The sequence below is a fragment of the Stenella coeruleoalba genome (assembly GCF_951394435.1).
Source record: "Stenella coeruleoalba genome assembly, chromosome: 18".
Classification (NCBI taxonomy): domain Eukaryota; kingdom Metazoa; phylum Chordata; class Mammalia; order Artiodactyla; family Delphinidae; genus Stenella; species Stenella coeruleoalba.
The window spans coordinates 60812463-60833974 of NC_137164.1; the positions used below are offsets into that span (position 1 = coordinate 60812463).

The following is a 21512-nucleotide window of genomic DNA, read 5'->3' on the forward strand; positions in this document are numbered from 1 at the left end:
GGATTATACACATTCTGGAGAATCTGGCCTAAGCAAACACATAGAGGGTCTCCACTGTATGTGTGAATCGTGTGCCAGTCTGGTGCCAAGGAAGAGAAAAAACTGCTGCATTTCCCAGGATAACTCTGGAGATGAAGGGTGGTATAAGAAAATTGTAGAGACCATTGCTCTAAGTGATAGAGCTTCACTGAAGTATTTTAAGAAGAAAAATAACATAATAGTGGGAGACGGAAGTGGTCATTACCTGACATGGCATCATAATTGCTGATGGATCTCCCAGTGATTCTGCATCCTAGCGCCCATGCCCTTGTGTGATCCCGTCTCCTTGAGTGTGGGCTGGACCTAATGCTTTGCTTATAATGAACAAAATACAGCAACAGTAATTGGATTTTACTACTGTGATTAAGCTACAAAAACCTATGACTTGCATCTTGCCAACCCTCTTCCCCTCCTGCTGGCACTCTGTCCTGGCCTCTTGCTTGCTTGTGGTGGTAAAGGGAGCTGCCTTGTTGTGAGATGCTTTATGAAGAAACTCACGTTTCAAGGAACCAGGTGAGTCCTCAGCCCAACAACTCACAAGGAACTAAATCCTGCCAACAACCCTGTGAGTGAACTTGGAAATGAATCCTTCCCTGTCAAGCCTTGAGATGACTGCCTCAAACAGCTGCCATCACACATACCCACACACATACACGCGCTTGCACACACACACACACACACACACACACACACACACACACACACAGGCACAGGCACATACACACACGTACTCCTCCTTTCAGCACCCTACTGGTTTGGAGCTATAACTGACAATATAGAAGGGGGCTCAGTGCTGGTAGATGGCTCTGAATTGGCAGTCTCCTCCCGTTGTATTTCAGTGCATTTTGAAGGGATAAGTCTTCTTTCCACCCAACCCTTAAGTAAAGTGGTTTAATCAGGTGGTCATATTCTTTTTCCTAATGCTTAGATAGAATTAGCCACACAGAGGGAATAACAATATTAGTTGAGAAAAGATTATGATTGAAGGAAGGGGAGATTTCATACGTCTAGGAAAGCCTGGGTGAACAGCTAAACATCGATATGACTCTGAGTGCATGGAAGAGAGAGCTAAGACTCAGGAAGTAAGAGCAGCATTAAAGGGAAGCCAGTTTGCATGAAAAAATACAGTCCACATGCTGTCTCTGGCATATATATCCAAGGATACTACTTGTTTTATAAATGAAAATGTTAGCTTTTATAGCATGAAATTAAGTTATATCAGGTAAAACTGATTTCTTTTAAGTTGCCAGGCTCTTTTTGTTGTTTAAATTATCTACTAATAGAACTGCTAAATAGGGCTCAGTAACCAGAATCATACTTAACGGTGCTCAGGGTTCAATAGGTTAAATGTTCCTATTCTTGAATCAGCAGACCAGAACTAAGCATCCAAGTACCAGGCATGGATCTGGAATAACAGATCCAGTGAAACAGGTTTCAGTGGTGCTCACCTGGTACAGGACCATGGGCAAAATGCCAAGTAAACACTGTGATAAAAGCACTGTGATGGACAGTCAAAATTGGAAAGGATAAATTTTTTATTGAACTGCAGAAGGTTTTCTCTATGGCCTAAAATTTTATGAGAATGAATTATTTATACAATAATAAAAAGCTATTTTTGTCATTTTTAACATGGGAAAAACACAAATACCCGCAAGAGCACTGCAAAACAGTATCTTTGTGACAGTATCCATCAGGCCAGGAAATTATTGGGCTAATTTGAGTCTCCAGCAAAATTTTCACTTTGTGATGGAACAAAACTGAATGTTTAAATACTAAGGTCTTCATATACCCATGCTCCATTTGACGGCTTCTTTCCTACTCCAGGGAAAGATATGTCCTTGAGATCAATCTTCTTCTCCTTTAATATTTATCTTTTTAAAAAATCTACTGAATATTGACTCACTCTGTTCTACCTTAGTCTTGTCTTTTCTCTGGGTCTTTTGATGATAGATGCTGGTATCCCTCTCTGTCATTCACTCCAATATTGTTTATTTGTTTGTTGTTTCTCCCTCCTTTAAGCTGAGTCTTATAAGTCAAAGTAAATTACTCACTCAGTACCACTTAGAGAGGGTGGTCAATAGTAACATTTCTGATAATTTCTCCAGTAACACCTATGTCATTACAGAGCTCTCTCCAGGGACATAAAGGCTTTAGGTATCTCATACTTGAGTTACATTAGGCCAACTGACCTAAAATCAAGGTACATTGTTATATTCCAAGCTGCTTCGTCAGCACATGTTGGTTGAAATCTACTGCCCCTCCATTGCTCCGGCTGCATTTCTGTATACCTGTAGGTCAGGTTCTCAAGGTGAGGCAGTAGGAATCCAAATAACGTATTCCCAAATGGTCATTATAATAACAAGACACTTCTATTTTTATATTTTTGCCAGGGTTCAGAGTCCCATTAAAAAGACCTCTCTCTGGAACACTGATTTAAAATTTTTATTGACCAGGTTTATTTTTAAGATGCAATTTAGGGTAGTCCTTTGATTTCCAAGAGAAGCGTATAAACAAAGATAACATGACTTAGAATTATTCAGCTCTGCAAAAATTGCATGAAATGCATAACTTTATGACTATTAAGATGCTTTGGGGGAAACAAATTAAAGAAAGACTACATGATTAAAAATAAAATATTACAAACAAGTTGAGTGCCAACTATGTTGTATGCATTAGAATAGACCAACAGAACTATGGCAATTAGAAGCTAGGTAAATTACAAAATTATAATTGTAAAAATAGAAAGCTAGGACAAAAAAAAAGAACAAGAAAAACTAAAATCTATGGGTTGGAGAAACCTCCCATTGTGGGCTTGAGTGTTGGCAACGTTTATTTCGGAGTGCCTTTTCTGATTGTGGCTGGGGGCTTAGAATTGGACCTGGCCCAGCTTATCTGGGGGTAAAGTAAGCAATGGAACACGTGAGTCATTTTCCCGATGGCATATTTGCTGAGTTCTTGTGCTGTATGCAAGAATGAGGGACTATGCCAGAAGATTCAAATGCCAGAAATCTTCCAGGATCTCATAGTGATTGAGAGATAAAATAATTGAAAGGGAGGGGGAATAACTCAAACACATGGACAGACCCTACCTCTCCCAGATATTTTTCGGCTTTTAAAGTTGCATGGTGTAAGATGCTAAATAGCTAAGCTCAATATTTCTGAAAGTTAGAACCTAATATCCAACAGAATTTTAAGGCTAAGTAGAAACAGATTCATCCAACTCTAAATCAGAATTCCACGTGGTCCATATTTGAGAAACAGGGATGAACCAGAGGTGACAGAGTCTTACCAAGCTATCAATACAACTTACTCCTACCCATTTCCATCTCTAATTATATTGATATGGCCTACTCCTTATCTTATCCAAATAATAGGGGAGAGTGGGAGTATATTCTCTTGAACCTAACATCATCTGAGTACTTCATCGTTCTGTTTTTTTTAAGCATCTTTATTGGAGTATCATTGCTTTACAATGGTGTGTTAGTTTCTGCTTTATAACAAAGTGAATCAGCTATACATATACATATATCCCCATATCTCCTCCCTCTTGTGTCTCCCTCCCACCCTCCCTATCCCACCCCTCTAAGTGGTCACAAAGCACCGAGCTGATCTCCCTGTGCTATGCAGCTGCTTCCCACTAGCTATCTGTTTTACATGTGGTAGTGTATATATGTCCATGCCCTTCTCTCACCTAGTCCCAGCTACCCTTCCCCCTCCCCGTGTCCTCAAGTCCATTCTCTATGTCTGTATTCCTGTCCTGCCCCTAGGTTATTCAGAACCTTTTTTTTTTTTTGATTCCATATATATGTGTTAGCATACAGTATTTGTTTTTTTATTTCTGATTTACTTCACTCTGTATGACAGACTCTAGGTCCATCCATCTCACTACAAATAACTCAATTTCATTTCTTTTTATGGCTGAGTAATATTCTATTGTATATATGTGCCACATCTTCTTTATCCATTCGTCTGTTGATGGACACTTAGGTTGTTCCCATGTCCTGGCTATTGTAAATAGAGCTGCAATGAACATTGGGTTGCATGACTCTTTTTGAATTATGGTTTTCTCAGGGTGTATGCCCAGTAGTGGGGTTTCTGGGTCATATGGTAGTTCTATTTTTAGTTTTTTAAGGAACCTCCATACTGTTCTCCATAGTGGCTGTATCAATTTACATTCCCACCAACAGTGCAAGAGGGTTCCCTTTGCTCCACACCCTCTCCAGCATTTATTGTTTCTAGATTTTTTGATGATGGCCATTCTGACCAGTGTGAAGTGATACCTCACTGTAGTTTTGATTTGCATTTATCTAATGATTAGTGATGTTGAGCATCCTTTCATGTGTTTGTTGGCAATCTGTATGTCTTCTTTGGAGAAATGTCTATTTAGGTCTTCTGCCCATTTTTGGATTGGGTTGTTTGTTTTTCTGGTATTGACCTGCATGTGCTGCTTGTAAATTTTGGAGATTAATCCTTTGTCCGTTGCTTCATTTGCAAATATTTTCTCCTGTTCTCACAGTTGTCTTTTTGTCTTGTTTATGTTTTCCTTTGCTGGGCAAAGCTTTTAAGTTTCATTAGGTCCCATTTGTTTATTTTTGTTTTTATTTCCATTTCTCTAAGAGGTGGGTCAAAAAGGATCTTGCTATGATTTATGTCATAGAGTCTTCTGCCTATGTTTTCCTCTAAGAGTTTTATAGTGTCTGGCCTTACATTTAGGTCCTTAATCCATTTTAAGTTTATTTTTGTGTATGGTGTTAGGGAGTGTTCTAATTTCATTCTTTTTCATGTAGCTGTCCAGTTTTCCCAGCACCACTTATTGAAGAGGCTGTCTTTTCTCCATCGTATATTCTTGCCTCCCGTATCAAAAATAAGGTGACCATATGTGCGTGGGTTTATCTCTGGGCTTTCAATCCTGTTACATTGATCTATGTTTCTGTTTTTCTTCCAGTACCATACTGTCCTGATTACTGCAGCTTTGTAGTATAATCTGAAGTCTGGGAGCCTGATTCCTCCAGCTCCATTTTTCTTTCTCATGATGGCTTTGTCTATTTGGGGTCTTTTGTGTTTCCATACAAATTGTGAATTTTTTTTGTTCTAGTTCTGTGAAAAATGCCATTGGTAGTTTGATAGAGATTGCATTGAATCTGTATATTGCTTTGGGTAGTAGAGTCATTTTCACAATGTTGTTTCTTCCACTCCAAGAACATGGTATATCTCTCCATCTATTTGTATCATCTTTAATTTCTTTCATCAGTGTCTTATAGTTTTCTGCATACAGGTCTTTTGTCTCCTCTAGGTAGGTTTATTCCTAGGTATTTTATTCTTTTTGTTGCAATGGTAAATGGGAGTGTTTCCTTAAATTCTCTTTCAGATATTTCGTTGTTAGTGTATAGGAATGGAAGAGATTTCTGTGCATTAATTTTGTATCCTGCTACTTTACCAGATTCATTGATTAGCTCTAGTAGTTTTCTGGTAGCATCTTTAGGATTCTCTCTATATAGTATCATGCCATCTGCAAACAGTGACAGCTTTACTTCTTCTTTTCCAATTTGGATTCCTTTTATTTCTTTTTCTTCTCTGATGGCTAACACTTCCAAAACTATGTTGAATAATAGTGGTGAGAGTGGACAACTTTGTCTTGTTCCTGATCTTAGAGGAAATGGTTTCAGTTTTTCACCATTGAGAATGATGTTGGCTGTGGGTCATCATTCTTTTATATACAATGTCCAACATGAAACCAAAAAAATGCCTAGATATGTGAAATAGCAAGTTAACACACACCCACACACACAAACCAGACAATAGGCACAGATCCATAGATGATGCAGTTCTGAATTCATCTGACAAAAATTCAGAAGCACTATTGCTAATATGACAATAAAATAAAGGTAAATGGACAATATGAAAAAAATTTAGTAAGGAATTTGAAAACATATGTAGAAATACATATAGAATTGAATTCACGTTCTAATGTGAAAAGCACAATAATTGAACTTAACTGAACAGTTTAAATCAGAGTAAATGCAATAAAACACAAGAAAGGAGCCTGAAGAAAGAGCCACACACAGAATCTAAACTGAAGCAAAGGGATTGGATAAAGCCAAACAAAGCGTAAGAGACATGGGTCACAGTCAATATATTGGTATATACCCAAAATATACCTAATATACCTGTAATTGGAGACCAGCAAAGACAAGTGAGACAGAATAGGAAAGAAGCAATATTTGAAGAGCAATTGATCAAGAATTTTGTAAAGCCATAAAGGATATCAACCCACTTTTACAAAGATCAACAAAATGTAAGCAACATGATACAAAGAAAGCTATAGTCCAACAGGCAGACTATAGTCAAACTCTTGAAGTAAGACAAAAGGAAAGTCTTAACAGCAAGTAAAACAGTAAAAATAAGATTTTCAACAAAACTACAAAAACTAAAGACAGTGGGATGACATCTTTAGCATGCTCAGGGTGAAATTATGCCCATCTAAAATTCCATAACCAATGAAAATGTACATAAAAATGAGGCATGATAAAATATATTTAGACAAATAAATATTGAGTGAATGTTTGACTAGCAGACCTGAGCTATAAGAAATACTTCAGTTCTTCAGGCTAAATAAAAGTTACTCCATACAGAAGCATGAAACTAGAGGAAGCAATGAAGTTCATCAAAAAACAACCTTAAAATATTGGCAAAAGAAGAAAATTTGATAATCTCAGTGAGCTCTGAATCTATTATGGAAACTATTTCTATAATTAACACATTTCTCACACACAAAAAATCACAGGACAGATGGATTATCTGGTAAATTCTTCCAAAAACTTAAGGAGTAAATAAGACGAATCTTACACAAGCACTTTCAGAAAATGTACGCAAAAAAGAAAAAAACAAAAAAACAGAACACTTCCCAATTTGTTGTGGGAAGGCAGCAAATATTGATGCCAAAATCTAACAAAAATATTAAAACAAGAGGAACTTTTGCTCTTATAGGGAATATTTACCATGAAATAGGTATGAGTAGTAGGCGTAAATGTAATAACTATGTGTTTTGGAATTTATAACATACGTTGAAATAAAATGTATGACAACAAAGAATGAGAGTGACTAAATAATGTTCAACAGTTTTAAGGTTTTTCACCTCAAATAGTATTTTAACCACTTCTCCAACAATGTTTTCATTGTTGGAGAAGTGGTTAAAATACTATTGGAGGTGTAATAAGTCTGTAATAATATATTATAAATATTATAATTACAGTACTCGGGTATTCAAAAAGGTGTAACAGGTATTCTAATAAGCTGAAAAAATTAAAATAAATGATTCACCTAAAAGTGGAAAGAAAGGGAAAATAAAAAATAATGAAATAGTACAGTATGAAAACAGAAGAGTCATATCCAAAATTTGTAAAGAACTCTTAGAAATCAATTAGAAAAATACAGATAATCTATTTTTTTCCCATGGTCAAGTGACTTGAAAACACACTTTATATTAGAGGATACCAAAAAAAACAAATCATATGAAAATCATTAATCATTGGTAAAATGCAAATTAAAATGATGCTAAAATACCACTGCACTCCCACAGAATACCTAAGATTAAAATGACCAATAATACCAAGTGTTGCAGAAGTCGTGAAATAACTGTGACTCTCATATATTACTGGTAGGAGTGTAAATCTGAGCAACTCTATTGAAAAGCTGTTTGGAAATATCTATTAAGGCTAAATATTTACATACCCTATGACCCAACAATTCCACTCCTGGATATATACTCAAGATCAATGAATGCTTAAATCCATCAAAAGACATGCACAAGAATATTTGATCAACATTATTTATCATAGCCCCAAATTAGAAGCAGATGAATTGTCCAATTACATCGACATAAATCAACAAATTGCTGCTAATTCGTAAAATGGAACACCTATATTGCAATTGATAGGATTCAGGATACACTACCAAAACTATGTCACCCTGGCAGAAAGAAATTTGAGATACGTCAGGTACAGGAAGTATTTTCTGACCTTTCCGTAAAGCAGGTCATAAAACCCTCATATGAGAGGTTCCCTCCTTGTACCCCAGGAAAGGAGCATCCTTATCTCCAAATAGGAGTGAGGGATGTCAAGGGGAGTCTGAATGCCCAAGCCTTGCTATTTTCCCCAGTTTACTACATTTACCCCATTTCCTTTTTTGTCCTATCGAATTTTCTCTCTTTTTGTCCTATCACTATTTTCCAGTCCTCATCAAACCTAGTGTAAAAATGCTCAGCTTTAACCGCATCTTCCTAACGAAGGCTACTGTGTCATGTAAAACTTCTATTAAAAAAATTTGTATGTTTTTCTGTTGTTAATCTGTTTTTTTGTTGTTGTTGTTAATCTGTTTTTTGTTACAGGGGCTCTAGCTGAGAATTTAGAAGGAAATGATATTTTTCCTCCCCTGCACAATAATAAAGAATGAACTATTGGTACATATAAGAATGTGATGAATGTTTAAAACATAATGTTGAATAAAAACAGCCATATGCAACAGGTTATGTACTGCATGACACTATTTCTGTGAAGTTCATTAACAAAATGAATCTAGGTGAACTGAGGTCAGAATAGGAGTTATCTTTTGATTGCAGTTACTGACTCTGATGACAATGAGATTTCTTGGGTCCTTGTGATATATTTTTAATCTGAGTTGTATTTTTGTGTGTGGACCTATGGGGGAACTCATTGAGCTGTATATTTAAGAGCTATACACTCTGAGTAAATTATACATTAATATTAAGAAGGAGAAAAATAAATAATAAATAAAGGTAGTTTGCTTTAACAGATACCTACCTCTATGGAGTAATGATTACACACACATTTAGGTATATAACCAGCAGATATGACTGGCTCTTTATACCAAAATACATTTAAAATTTTTCCATACCAATGCTTTTTTTATGTCCAGACACACAAACCTGTAGGATTGCCCACCAACAGAAGAATGAAAAGGTATGCTTCACTGATACAGTAGAATAAAATACAGCAATTAAATGAATAAACTGCTGCTACACCTATAGTGTCACAGACTGTGCTTAAGTTCATATAAAGTTCCTCAGAAAAAAGGTGAATCTGTGGTGAAGGAAGTCAAACTTGTGTTATCTTTGGGAGAAGAAAATGACTGAGACATAAAAGAGGCTTCTGGGATGATGGTAGTGTTTTGTGTCGTGATTATGGTGGTCACATGGCTGAGGTCAGGTTGAAACATTCTTGGAGTTGTACATTTATCATTTATGCACTTTTTAGTATGTAATTTTGTGTTCAGTTGTTAGGACTGTGGTAATAAGGTACCACAGAATGGGTGGCATAAAAAAAATTATTGTGTCACAGTTCTAGAGATGAGAAATCTGAATTCCAGATGTCAGCAAGGTTGGTTCCTTCTGAGGGCTGTGAGGGTTATCTGTTATATGGCTCTCTCCTAGCTGCCAGTGGTTTGCTGGAAATCCTTCATATGCCTTGGCTTGTAGGTGTATCAGTCTAATCCTTCACCTTCATGGAATTCTCCTTCTCTCTTCATACAGCCTTCCTTCTGAACATGTCTGTCTCTGTGTTCAAATTTCCCCTTTTTATAAGGACACTAATCATATTAGATTAGGGCCCACCCAAATTACCTCATTTTACCTTGATTACCTCTGTGAAGATCCTATTTCCAAATAAGGTCACATTCTGAGGTACTAGGGGTTTGGGCTTCAACATATATTTTTGCAGAAACACAATTTAACCCATAGTAGATGTATACTTTTTTAAAAAAAATTAAATCTAGCAGAAAAAGGAGTGCAAGAATAGAACTGAAATGAATATCAAGGAGGACTACAATAAGCCTTGATGATGTAAGACCTATTTCTAAACCAAATGTTAGAATGGCTTGAAACATGTTAGAATTGAAAACTCTGGAGTTTTAAGACACATTTAGGATCTTTCACCCTCTTCATTTTTCAGCTGAAACACTTAGGCTCAGCAAGATTAAATGATTTAAGTTCACGCATGTAAATAGTTAATGGGAATTTGGCCTAGAATACCCACCTACTCCCTCCCCAAGACAACCACAGCCTCAAACAATTTTTCTCAAATTACTTCTAGAATATTAGTAAAATCACATTCCCTTAATCCTCTCTTGGTATATCTCTGTCCATATTTTTATAGTTTATGTAAAGAAAGCTAGATTAAGGGAACTTCATTGCAAAGGTGAAAACCAGAATGACATTTCTGAGATAGAACTCTCGTAACCATCTGGTATACACAAGGGTATCATACTATATGGGATCAGAATGAGTTCCTTTTGGAAGTAAACCTTTCATAGACTGGGAAACTTTAGGGGAATCTTTCCTAGAATTTTTTTTTTGGCGGTACACGGGCCTCTCACTGTTGTGGCCTCTCCCGTTGTGGAGCACAGGCTCCGGACACGCAGGCTCAGCGGCCATGGCTCACGGGCCCAGCCGCTCCGCGGCATGTGGGATCTTCCCGGACCGGGGCACGAACCCATGTCCCCTGCATTGGCAGGCGGACTCTCAACCACTGCGCCACCAGGGAAGCCCCCTAGAATGTTTTAATAGAACGTTGGAGAATGAATTCTGCACAGCTGGCCAACGAAGGCAATCTAGATTGGTTACCAAAACCAGGTTTTAAATGGATTTGCAATCCTCCACAGTTCTTTGAAAAAGGTAATGGAAATTGTGATGAATTAACAAATAAAAATCTTTTCTAATCAGGGAGCCCTTACATTGGCAACACATCGTGATTAACATCATCCTTTCCTCCTTCCTTTTCTTTCTTTCTTTTTTATTTTCTTTCTATGACATCAGTCTTATGCAGATAAATGATTAAAGGACTATGATTAAAACACATAACAGTTGAATGATATAAATCTTCTAGTCTTGTCAGAAACACATTAAGGCAATAAAAAAGAAATGTTAAGGAAGAATCTAGGTTAATGATGGAAAGGGCTGATTTTTGTATACCATGTAAAAATGACCTGGTCTTCCTGTCAGAGCAGATAACTAAGATGCTGGTACCGACAGTTCTGTTCTTTATGACTAAACCAGGTGAGGGAACATTTAGCAGGTAGGTTGAGGGAAGAAAACCATTGACCTGCTAACACATGTAAAGTTAATACTGTCTACACCATTAACTAGGAAATGCATGTAAAACTACCTTTATGATATGGTAGAGTGTGGTGAATAGAAGCCTGATTCACTAGATGATATTGAGTTGTGTTGAATTCATCTTCAATCAATCCCTCTATGCTTTGGAATGCTTTCACTTATTTTTCTCAGAAGCAGTAGATGTTCAGTTTTGGTCTATCCTTGATTTTAGAACTTCATTTGCTGGGCTCTGTAATGTCAGGAAGATGGTATAGGATAACTAGGCAAATAGTTAAACGTGTTCTCAACGGTAAGTTACTTGTACCTTGAATTGCTGTGACACCTATACCAGGCAGAGGCAGTTTCCTGAAGTGATCCAGGGCACAAGTAACTGCACATCTGAGGCAAATTTCCATGTGAGTCTGTATCATTTTGGTGGATATTTAAATCCTCCCCATGCATATGAAGACCTAGTTAAAGAGATACAGGCTTTTGACATGTTAAGAAAATGACTTCACAGTGATAAACCACACCATGAACAATATAAATTTATTCTGTACCTCAGGAATGCAAAATAATAAAATTATTTAATATCTGCTCATTCTTGTTTAGAATGCCCTTTAATTTCAATCATAGATGAACCTGCGTCAGCTAGAAACCTGGATGATGGTTTCTGTCCTATAATATTGGTGGGTGACAGTATGTATACTGTGTGCGTGTGTGTGCGTGTGTTGGTGAACATGCAGTGATCTAGAAAATTAAGAAATTAGCTTTGAAGTAGTGGCATCAAGAAAATAATTTTCACACTTTAAAAAATTTTCAGTGGTTTGTTATACATCATGTCACCCCATAATAAAATGTTTGACTCGGAATTTCTCATTGCACATCTAGTTATTCCACTGAACAGGTTGTGGGCTTTTAGTTTACTTATTTTTTTTTTTTTTTTTTTTTTTTTTTTTTTTTTTTGCGGTAACTGGGCCTCTCACTGTTGTGGCCTCTCCCGTTGCGGAGCACAGGCTCCGGGCGCACAGGCTCAGCGGCCATGGCTCACGGGCCTAACCGCTCCGCGGCATGTGGGATCTTCCCGGACCGGGGCACGAACCCGTGTCCCCTGCATCGGCAGGCAGACTCTCAACCACTGCGCCACCAGGGAAGCCCTTAGTTTACTTATAACCTCCACTTTTCTTCTCCCCTTCCTCTCCTCCCGCTTCAGGGTCATTTTACATTACTTACCTCCCCAGATGTCCTTGTATCTTCCCCTACTCCTCTTATGCTCTCCTGGACCCGTCCAGCTGACTTGGCATGGATGTTTCCATAGACGTCTCCAACAGTAACTCTGGGGTTGTCTCATAAGAAAGGTTGTTTTGCTTTTTCACCAGTTCTTTTTGGGTCCCTGGGGTGTTTTGACACAGACATTTCACCGAAGCCATTTGATAATTGATAACGTTTGGCATGCACACTTCCTCTTTAGGGCCAAAAATTTTCCTGAGTCTTATTTGAGGTTATGTCCCTGTTTCCTTTTATTCCTGCACTTAACTCACCAGCTTTTAGTTTTAACTATCCTGTGAGGTCTAGTTTAGAGTTTGGACTAAGACACACATTAATTATAAATCTTATCTGGTCACTTTTGTTATGGCAGCTCAGAAAATGGAACTGGCCACATTTTGAGTTGGAGGTAAGGTTCAGGCATAGTGGAAGGGAGGTATACAGAATTTTCTTAGGGGAAAAAGAACAGATGACTTCTTTGCAGTTTAAGAGGCCAGAGAATGAATGTAGTAAGCCTTTCCTAAGTTCAGTATTCTATTTACAAAATCATAAGACTTTTATAAATTACCAGACTGCATTGCATAAACCAAATGTCACTGAACAGTGACCTTTCAAATTACCAGCACAACGGAAGCTGAGATCAGAAAGCTCAAAGTTAAAGCAAACACTGACAAGAAATCCGATAGAAATGACTTCCGTGTCTGGTCAACTTAACATAACATGACATATTGTAAAATGTGTTTGGCTTTTTAGGTAGAATAGCCTATAAAGGTTTAACTGCTTTTGAAAATATAATCTTTAATATAATCTGGAGATTCGTGGTATTTAGGTTATGTGGATAAAATATTTTCTAAGTCTGAAAGAGAGTGGAAAAGTTTACTATAAGAAAAACATTTAAAAGATGAAAAAGTTTAAGTGATGAAGGTGAAAATAGGGAGGAGTGGGTTGGGGTATAGATGGGAACAGAATTGGAGGTTTGAGGAAAGGGAAGTTAAATTGCAAGAAAAAAATGGGAGCAGTTATATAAAGAGTTTTTTTTATAAAAAAGGTCTAATCTAAATATGTTATTACAAAGATAAATTTAAAAAATACGTCATAAGGAATTTTGAATCAGAGTTCCAATTTTTAAATGTTATAAGCTTCTGTTGTTTTCCTATTTCCCATACATTTCTTTATGGGTTTTACTTGAATTGTATGAAAGTACAGATACCAATTTGTTTATAACGAAATTAAATTCATATATATGTATATATTAACATGTATTTATACATAGAGAATTTTTTGTTCTATACTTAAGATATATTCTTTAGAGATATTTTATTAATGATGAAATGAAAGGACAATTTTTTCTACGCCTTCATTTTTCTGATTTGAAATTTTCTGTCAACATTTGAATTTTTACCACCCAACATATATACCCATCAATAACACAAAATTGTAAAACAGAATCTTTTACCATGTCTGTGTTTGAATAGGTGACTAGAACATATGATGACTAATATGTTCTAAACACATATTTACTTTTTGTATATCTGTGTAAATGATTGGAAACGGATGGAGGGAATATTTTAGAGATGTATCATTATATGTCAGACTTTGAAGCACATTCCATTGCTCTCATGTGTGAAGATTGTTGCATGTGATGAATATGTTTCTCTTTCACAGCAAACATGTGTATGTAAGCCATCTATAGCAAGATTTTATTCTAAGTGTTTGAAAGGCTATTGCAACCATGGGATATTGCCAGACAGTTAGTAAAAGGCAAATTGAGTCTGTTGAGAGATTAATTCACCAGCTGAAAGAAATACATTTGCCTCAGAGTCATCAGATATTCTACCCACCAAATTCATCCTCTGAGATAGCATCCCTAATGAGCTTCCTAAACCAATTAAACATAAGCAGGAAGCATCAGTCATCAAAACTATTTTCAGCTAATCAGCTGACTGCACAAATTGCATGGTGCTGAGGAAAAAAGGAACACTCTAAAAGTTGTTGAATTTTTTTTCTACTCTGTCCTTACTTTGTAGGCTTCTCATTTTTATGGATGTGGTGTTTTGCACAGAACACTGTAAATGAGTGCAGTGCTTTATAGTATATAAAGTGCTTTCCTTTGGATTATTATTCAATAGAATAAAATGAGCTTTAATGGGCTTAAGTGATTTGCTTAAAGGCACACAATTAATGTGTGGCTGGGACTCAAAATCATGCCCTTTCCTATGTTGTAGTATTTCTGTAAGTATGTATGTATTGATCAACTCTCTACCCTCCATGACAGGGGGATCGGTTGGAGTGTTCAAAGTGCCATCCTCTTTACATATGGACAAACTCAGAGCCAAGGCAGGATGAGGATGAAGGGAGACATTTTTGCTCTGATATGGGTTCCCTCCTTCAAAGACAGAATTAAGTTAGTGATATCATGTCATATTGTTTATAATGATGAAGAGAACATAAAACAAGCATACGCAAAATTATAAAAATATAAATTCACACAATTTCTGTGAGAAAACCAAATTGCTCTGCAGTGGAATTTGGGTGCTGGGGGGTGCTGCTTTAGATATAATTTTTTTTTAAATCAGTATATTTTATGGGACCTTGACTGGAGGCTAAATTTGAACTTTTCATTATGGACTTATTTCCAAAGTATGTCAATGGTTGTTGTGTGAGGGGAGGGGCTAATTTGCTTATGTTAATTTGGAAAATGCAAGGTGAATCTCAACTAAACAGATTACTTACTGTAAGATTCCCCATGAGCCTTTAGTTCCTAGATCTCAAGAAGGGGACATAGGATGAATTTCCCAAACATTTCATCCCAGGACTTCTTTCTGTGACTCATCTATCCAGACTGATATTTCTCTGCTGGGTACATGTTGAAACCAGTATAGAGTCACAAAAAGCACTAAGGCAGAGAAATGACATGGTGAAAATACTGATTTGAGGAAAATAATATGCTGGTAGTAGGCAGGAGAGACCAATGTCCCCCACAATGAGGGAGTTGGGGAGATAAGTTGTAATGATACCTGAATAGTGGAGGTGAGTTGTTCTATTTTAAGATGCAAAGTAGTAGAATACATTTTATATCTAGCTACTGCTTACTGGTGAGCTAAAGAGTAACAAGGGCTGCAAATAAAGACTTGAGTGTGCTCTGTATACAGGTGAGAGCACAATCTGTTACGATGGGTTCCCAGAAAGAGACTAAAAAGAAAGAACAGGGGATTTACATTATTAGCTGAAACATTTTTACTGTTTTGGAAGTGAGGAGAAAGATGATCAAACTAAGGAGAAATCAGAATAGTTTAGTCCCAAAGAAGTGGCATTTTGAATAAGGGTCTAACTGCAAAAAGCTCATTGTTTTTGTTGATTAGAAATTTATTGGGAATTTTCACAAATTAAGTTTTAATATAATTGTGAGAATGAAAATGAACTACTGTGGATGTATGATGATTGAGAAGTAAGATAGGGAGCATTTAAAGCAGAATCTTCATGCAGAGGAGATGCAGATGGAGATGTTGACTCTACCAGAGAGAGATGGGATCACTGGGGACCTGGAAGCATGGATCAGATGGGATCGTGGATATATTTGGATAAGCTGATCATTCGTGAAATTCCTTTTGCCATGTAATGCAATGGATGTGACAGTGACATATTCACAGTCCCAGGGATTTGAGTAAGAAGTCTTGGGGCCCATTTTATAATCCTGCTGCACCACAGATGGTTTAAATTAAAATATAGTTTTATATAGTATTATTTCTTAAAAATATGAGTTTGTGTGCCTTAGATGTTTCTTGGAGTGTCACTGAAGTGATGGAGAAGATAAAAGTAGTAAATATATTAATTTTTTTTAAAAATATTTTTTCTCTAGTGTCATCTATTATTTTTGCAAGTCAGTATACATTAATGAATCATTCTCTGATAATTAATGCATTTAATTGCTTTCAACCAAAACCAGTTACCTAAAACAGTAAGTTTTGTTTTACATGTGCTTTCTTTCTGCGTTTCTGAGTTCAAATTCACTGAGCTGGATCTTCGTGACTTATACATTGTTGGTGCTGTTTGTGAGATTCTTTCTTGTTCTGACCAAGGTCCCAGTAAAACATTGGAAGAATACTTAGGAAAGTAAAGGGGAAATAAAGTTGAAATTGGAAAACGTTGGGAAAAAGTGTCAGTGACAAAAGGAATAACACATCATCAGAAAGTTTGGCTTTTATTGTACGTGTAAGCTACGACTTTGAAAATTTTTAATGTAAATCATGTAATCGAATTCTTTATCAAATAAGTTTTCAATTATTGTGTTCTGAGTGTTTAAGCAATATTGCTATAGAATATATAATAACAAAGATAATAATTAGCAAAATATATTAATTTTTAATGTGGCAACACCATGCAGTATAATTTAGGTATTTTTCTCATAATAAGAACAATGATCCAGGTATATTATTGTCTTTATTTTGGTAATGAAAGAGCTGAGTTATTCAGGGACTTGCCCAATGTCCAATGTCATATGATTAATATATGTCAGAATCAGGATTTAATTCTTGGTATGTTGGACCTCTGAGTCCCAGCCCTTTATGATTATGTTAAATAAGAAATGATAAATGGTATTATTGTATTAAAAATTTATAACATTTAAATATAATTTTTATAATATAATGACATTTATTTTTCCTTTCCTTTTTCAGATTTTTGAATTTTTATATGCTTTATTACGTATCTGTATTTCCCCATTGCCACACCCCACTATAGGAAGTAGCATACATATCTGTGCATTAAACACAATAAGAAGCTTGGTTTAACTTAATCCCAAATTCACTTGACCATGGAAGAAGCCTTCTTTTAAAATTTAACACTTGGGAAATGCTGATCAATAGAAATAAATCCTGATCAGAATTTTTTAATTATTGTCAAATTGTTTTAACATTTCATTTTTGTCAAGGAAAATAAATTTTAAGAAAATACATTTCAGAATTCGTGACCTAATTTTATTTTGAAAGTTTATCAATTGTCAAAGTCCAGGTGCTTAATCTTAGTGTTCTTTATTTGCTAAACATATTTGTCTTACGTGTACCGAGGATGGATTGCTCTTTATTTTATCAATATACAATGCCATCATTGAGTTGTGTGTTTGATTATTGTCTGCTAATTAATACTGTTATCTGGAAAATCTCTAAGAAATAACCCTAATACTTTCATGAAACACCCTGAAAATTTTAATGCCCATCAACTGTTCAGCTGCAATATATTTCATTCACAATATGGCAGGACCCTCTAGTGCTCACGCTTGGTCACGTGTCCTCCAAAACTGCCTTAGAGGGGTAAATGTCACATATTGGATCATTTTACTCAGTCTTAGCTTTAAGTGAAATAGTCTATTATTCATAATATCACCTTTTGGAAAAGGAGTTTAGGCATGTCCAATATTATTCAAAAAAATTATTTTCCCCATGCTGTAGGGGGAAATGTCTAGTTCATCTATTTTGCTCATAAAAGTAAATGAGATACTTGAGAACAAGAAGTTGGTTAAATTTCTTAAGTAATTCATATAAATGGAAGTAGAACCTAAGTCTTTTGTTCCACGGTTCAGTTCTGTGCCATGTACATTGGTCTAAGTATTTAATCCATGAAGTTTAAATAAAACTATAAATGTACATGTCCAGAATTCTATATTCCTTTCACTGAATCTTTTCTGGAAGAATAGCACTCTTCTTTTTGGGAAATTTTGGACTGTTGGTTTACAAAACAGTACAATATTATCAGGCAATACACTGCAGAGGGGGTTGTGTTGTACTGGAGTTTGATTTACCCTGCTTAAACAGCGGATTCTCTAACCAAAGTATCCATGGGCAAGAAGACCTGGTTTTATTTGCTTTCCAAAGCTGTATCACAGAGCTGATAGGCAGACTGTAGCTCTTTACAGCTATAAGATCTTGCCCATTATTTATTATTATTTCAGTAGTTTTTGATCTTTCTTGCATACTTGATGTGGTAAGGTGTCTACATCAAAACAGTGGATCCACATAAGAAAATAGTTCTAATTTCTACATATTGTTGAATAGCGTCCTTAAATGATTTGAATTTTCTATTAATAAATGTATTTGGTATCCATGTTTAGCTGTTACAGGGTAGGTCACCCAAGCCCAGCAAGTGGGAACTTCACGTGGGCAGTGGTGGCGACATGGCTGAACTGGTCAGCGGGGGCTGTGATGATGAAGATGGTTGCAGGGGATCAGGAAGTGGAGAAGTCAAGAGGACACTGAAAGTCACAGACTGTAAGTGTATGATTCTAACACCACTTCTGAAGCATGGATTTGGAGACATGATTAAGGAAAATTATTACTATGAATATAAAGAAATAATGGTAGTGAATTCAGAAAAATGCAAGAGGAATTGGAAGTGAAAATAAACCCATTTTTTTTAGTTATTCAGGACATGCATTCTTGGGGTTTTTGTTTCTTTTTAGCTAATGACTTTAAATGGAAATGATATTTTTCTGTGAAAAACTAGTGAATGACCATCAGTTCTGAGAATTCATAGTTTTAAAGTGGGATAGTCTGTAGGGTGTGAAATAGCTAGTATGGTGGGCAGTAAATGTATCTTGGTGAAACCAGGATGTGTGAGCCCTACTAAATACTAACATTCTGCAATTTTATTATATTATCATGCCATTAGATACATTTTATTAGGTTTTCATGTTCAAATTACAAAGAAACTGGTTAAATATATGGTTAGTTATGGTGAGAAACTACTTGGGTTTAACTCCTATGAACTGGTTCTTCCAAAAAAGATCTCACCAATTATTCACATTGCTTTGATCATGTGGGTTTAAAAACCATTTTTGGTATTGCTGGACTGGTCACTATTACAAATGATAAAATTACCAAATAACAACAACCAAAAAAATCACCAGATGAATTCCCTTTCCTTGTCTTCACATACAAAATGAGGAAGATAGGCTCTTCATTGTTATGTGCATGTGTATGTTCACACAGGCAAGACAAGCAAAGTTAGCAACTGAGAAAGAAGCGTGAAAGTTAAGGTTCCCAGAGCAGCTACTTTCAACGATTCACTTAATTCAGGTCATACCAAAGGGGATTACTTTATACAGTAATCTTCCGGATCTGTGCAGCCCTATCTGGAGGCTGGCCTGATAGTCTCCCTCTAAATCACAAAGGGCTGCTTTGGACCTGTTAGAAATGTCTTTTCATGACTTTGGTGGGAGAAGAATTCATTTACTTTTCAGTTCCCTTGTAGTAAATTTAGAACACTACCAACGCTTCAAGCATCGATACCCCATTCCTTCTAGGCTTTTGTTTTGTGAGGCTAAAGGAATGGAAGCTGAAAGAGGTACAAAATCAAGACAATATAAAGGTACATGTTTTCCTGTTAGAAACAGTATTAAATTTAACATAGAAAGTAAATAGACGGGGTTTAGTACACTGGAGTAGCAACTGAACAAATGACCACAAAATTCTTTGATGTATTAACACAATTTTCTAGTGAAGATTACACATCTTCTACTCTTGTAGGAGTAGTAGGGATATGTGTTCTTGTTATTGGTACTAATATCATTTATCAGATTGATTTCTCTTGTTTTTCTATCTTTTGTTGTTTCGGCCAAAGAAAAGGAAGACAAAGCAAATGAAAAAGGGTTTTCATTAGGAAAAGAATATTTTTACTAAGAGTTAAAATGCCCTCCATCGTATTTTGGAATTATGATGCATATCCATTAGCATAATATTAAATAATCTTTCATTTTCACTTGATCTTGAGTACTTATATGTACCATAATTTCCTTTCCATTTGAATATTAGCAGGATTTTAAGGCATTGAAAATTATTATGCAAAATAGCTTAGGTTAAAATTTTTTCTGTAAATTGCATGTGTGTGTGTGTGTGTGTGTGTGTGTGGAATTAGCATTTTAATAGGGATTTTTCACTCCTGAAGTTATTTATAAGCTCAAGAACTTGCTATGTATTAATAGATAATCTTTTCGGCTTATTTCACAAGAGGAGTAGAGACAGTGGAGGATATTCAACTACTAATAGTTTTCTTACAAAACCATGCTTGTCAAGGTGACAAGAATGAATTTTTTACTTTAAAACTGCGTTTTCAATTACTGCTGAAATGGACAGGTATGGTACAAGCGACTATCCATCAGAATTGGGGAAATGTAAGAAATAGATGGTTTTCAGCAACTCCAGGCAAACATTAAAAAAAAAAAATCCACATCTGCTGTAAGTGGGTTGCCTATCATGTTTCTAAGGGTTTATAGCTGTTGCCTTTCAATTTTTAATAAGTGGTTAGGAACCTACTGTGGATAGCCTGCTGAAATAAAGAGGAACATGGTAAGTAGCAAAGCGTAGGTCACATTTCTATTTTTATAAAGCACTGTAATAGTTTACCTGTGTTTGGCTCGTTAGATATATTGCTAAAGCATTTTATGATATAGTTTTAGGTGGTCTTAATGACTTAAAAATATTGTGCTCTAGAAAGTTTATCAAGGTGTCATTTGTGTTAAGAATTTGAAATGCACCATTATTTCTTCCTTACACTTACGTTTATTCTTTATAAAATACAAGTAGAACATAGTTCATTTGTCACTTCAAAACGTCTGATTAAAAATAATTATCCATGTATGTTTTTATTTATAGCTATATATAGTTACAAGGAATAATAGTAATACTGTGTCTTGTAAATTTAATGATTTTGCTCCATTTATGCAAATGTTCAAAGTTGGTAAATATCTTACTAACCAACACTTGAACTGATTTTCTGTTTCTGTTTTGGTTAATGTTTATTTCAGACAAGAGGGATTTATATATTTCAGTGTGCAATGTTTTACCACCAAAATATTTATGTACCTCTTAGGTATCATTTTGTTTTCGTCATCGATGTTATCAAATGATTTACAAATATTTAGCTTTTAAAACTATCTCTATTTATATCATACCTATTGGCTATGATTCAATGTGAACTGATGTATTTATAATAAAAAACATCTATACTATGTAATGTTCACTCTTAGGAAACTGAAAATACTTTCTTATTTTAGTAGAGTGGTTTAAAAATCCTAATATTACAGAAATTTTCTTCTATATTTTTATTG

At 35.6% G+C, this 21512-nt stretch overlaps 1 protein-coding gene across 1 annotated transcript in view; it reads left to right on the forward strand.

Moving 5' to 3' along the window:
- The window catches only part of GPC5 (glypican 5), a 644868-nt gene extending 625519 nt beyond the window's left edge, over window positions 1-19349 (forward strand). Inside the window, exon 7 of the mRNA XM_079903067.1 lies at window positions 18519-19349. Within this exon, the coding sequence (XP_079759193.1) occupies window positions 18519-18803 (285 nt within the window). The 3' untranslated portion in view covers window positions 18804-19349. The remainder of the gene's footprint in view (window positions 1-18518) is intronic.
- Window positions 19350-21512: the final 2163 nt, after the last annotated feature.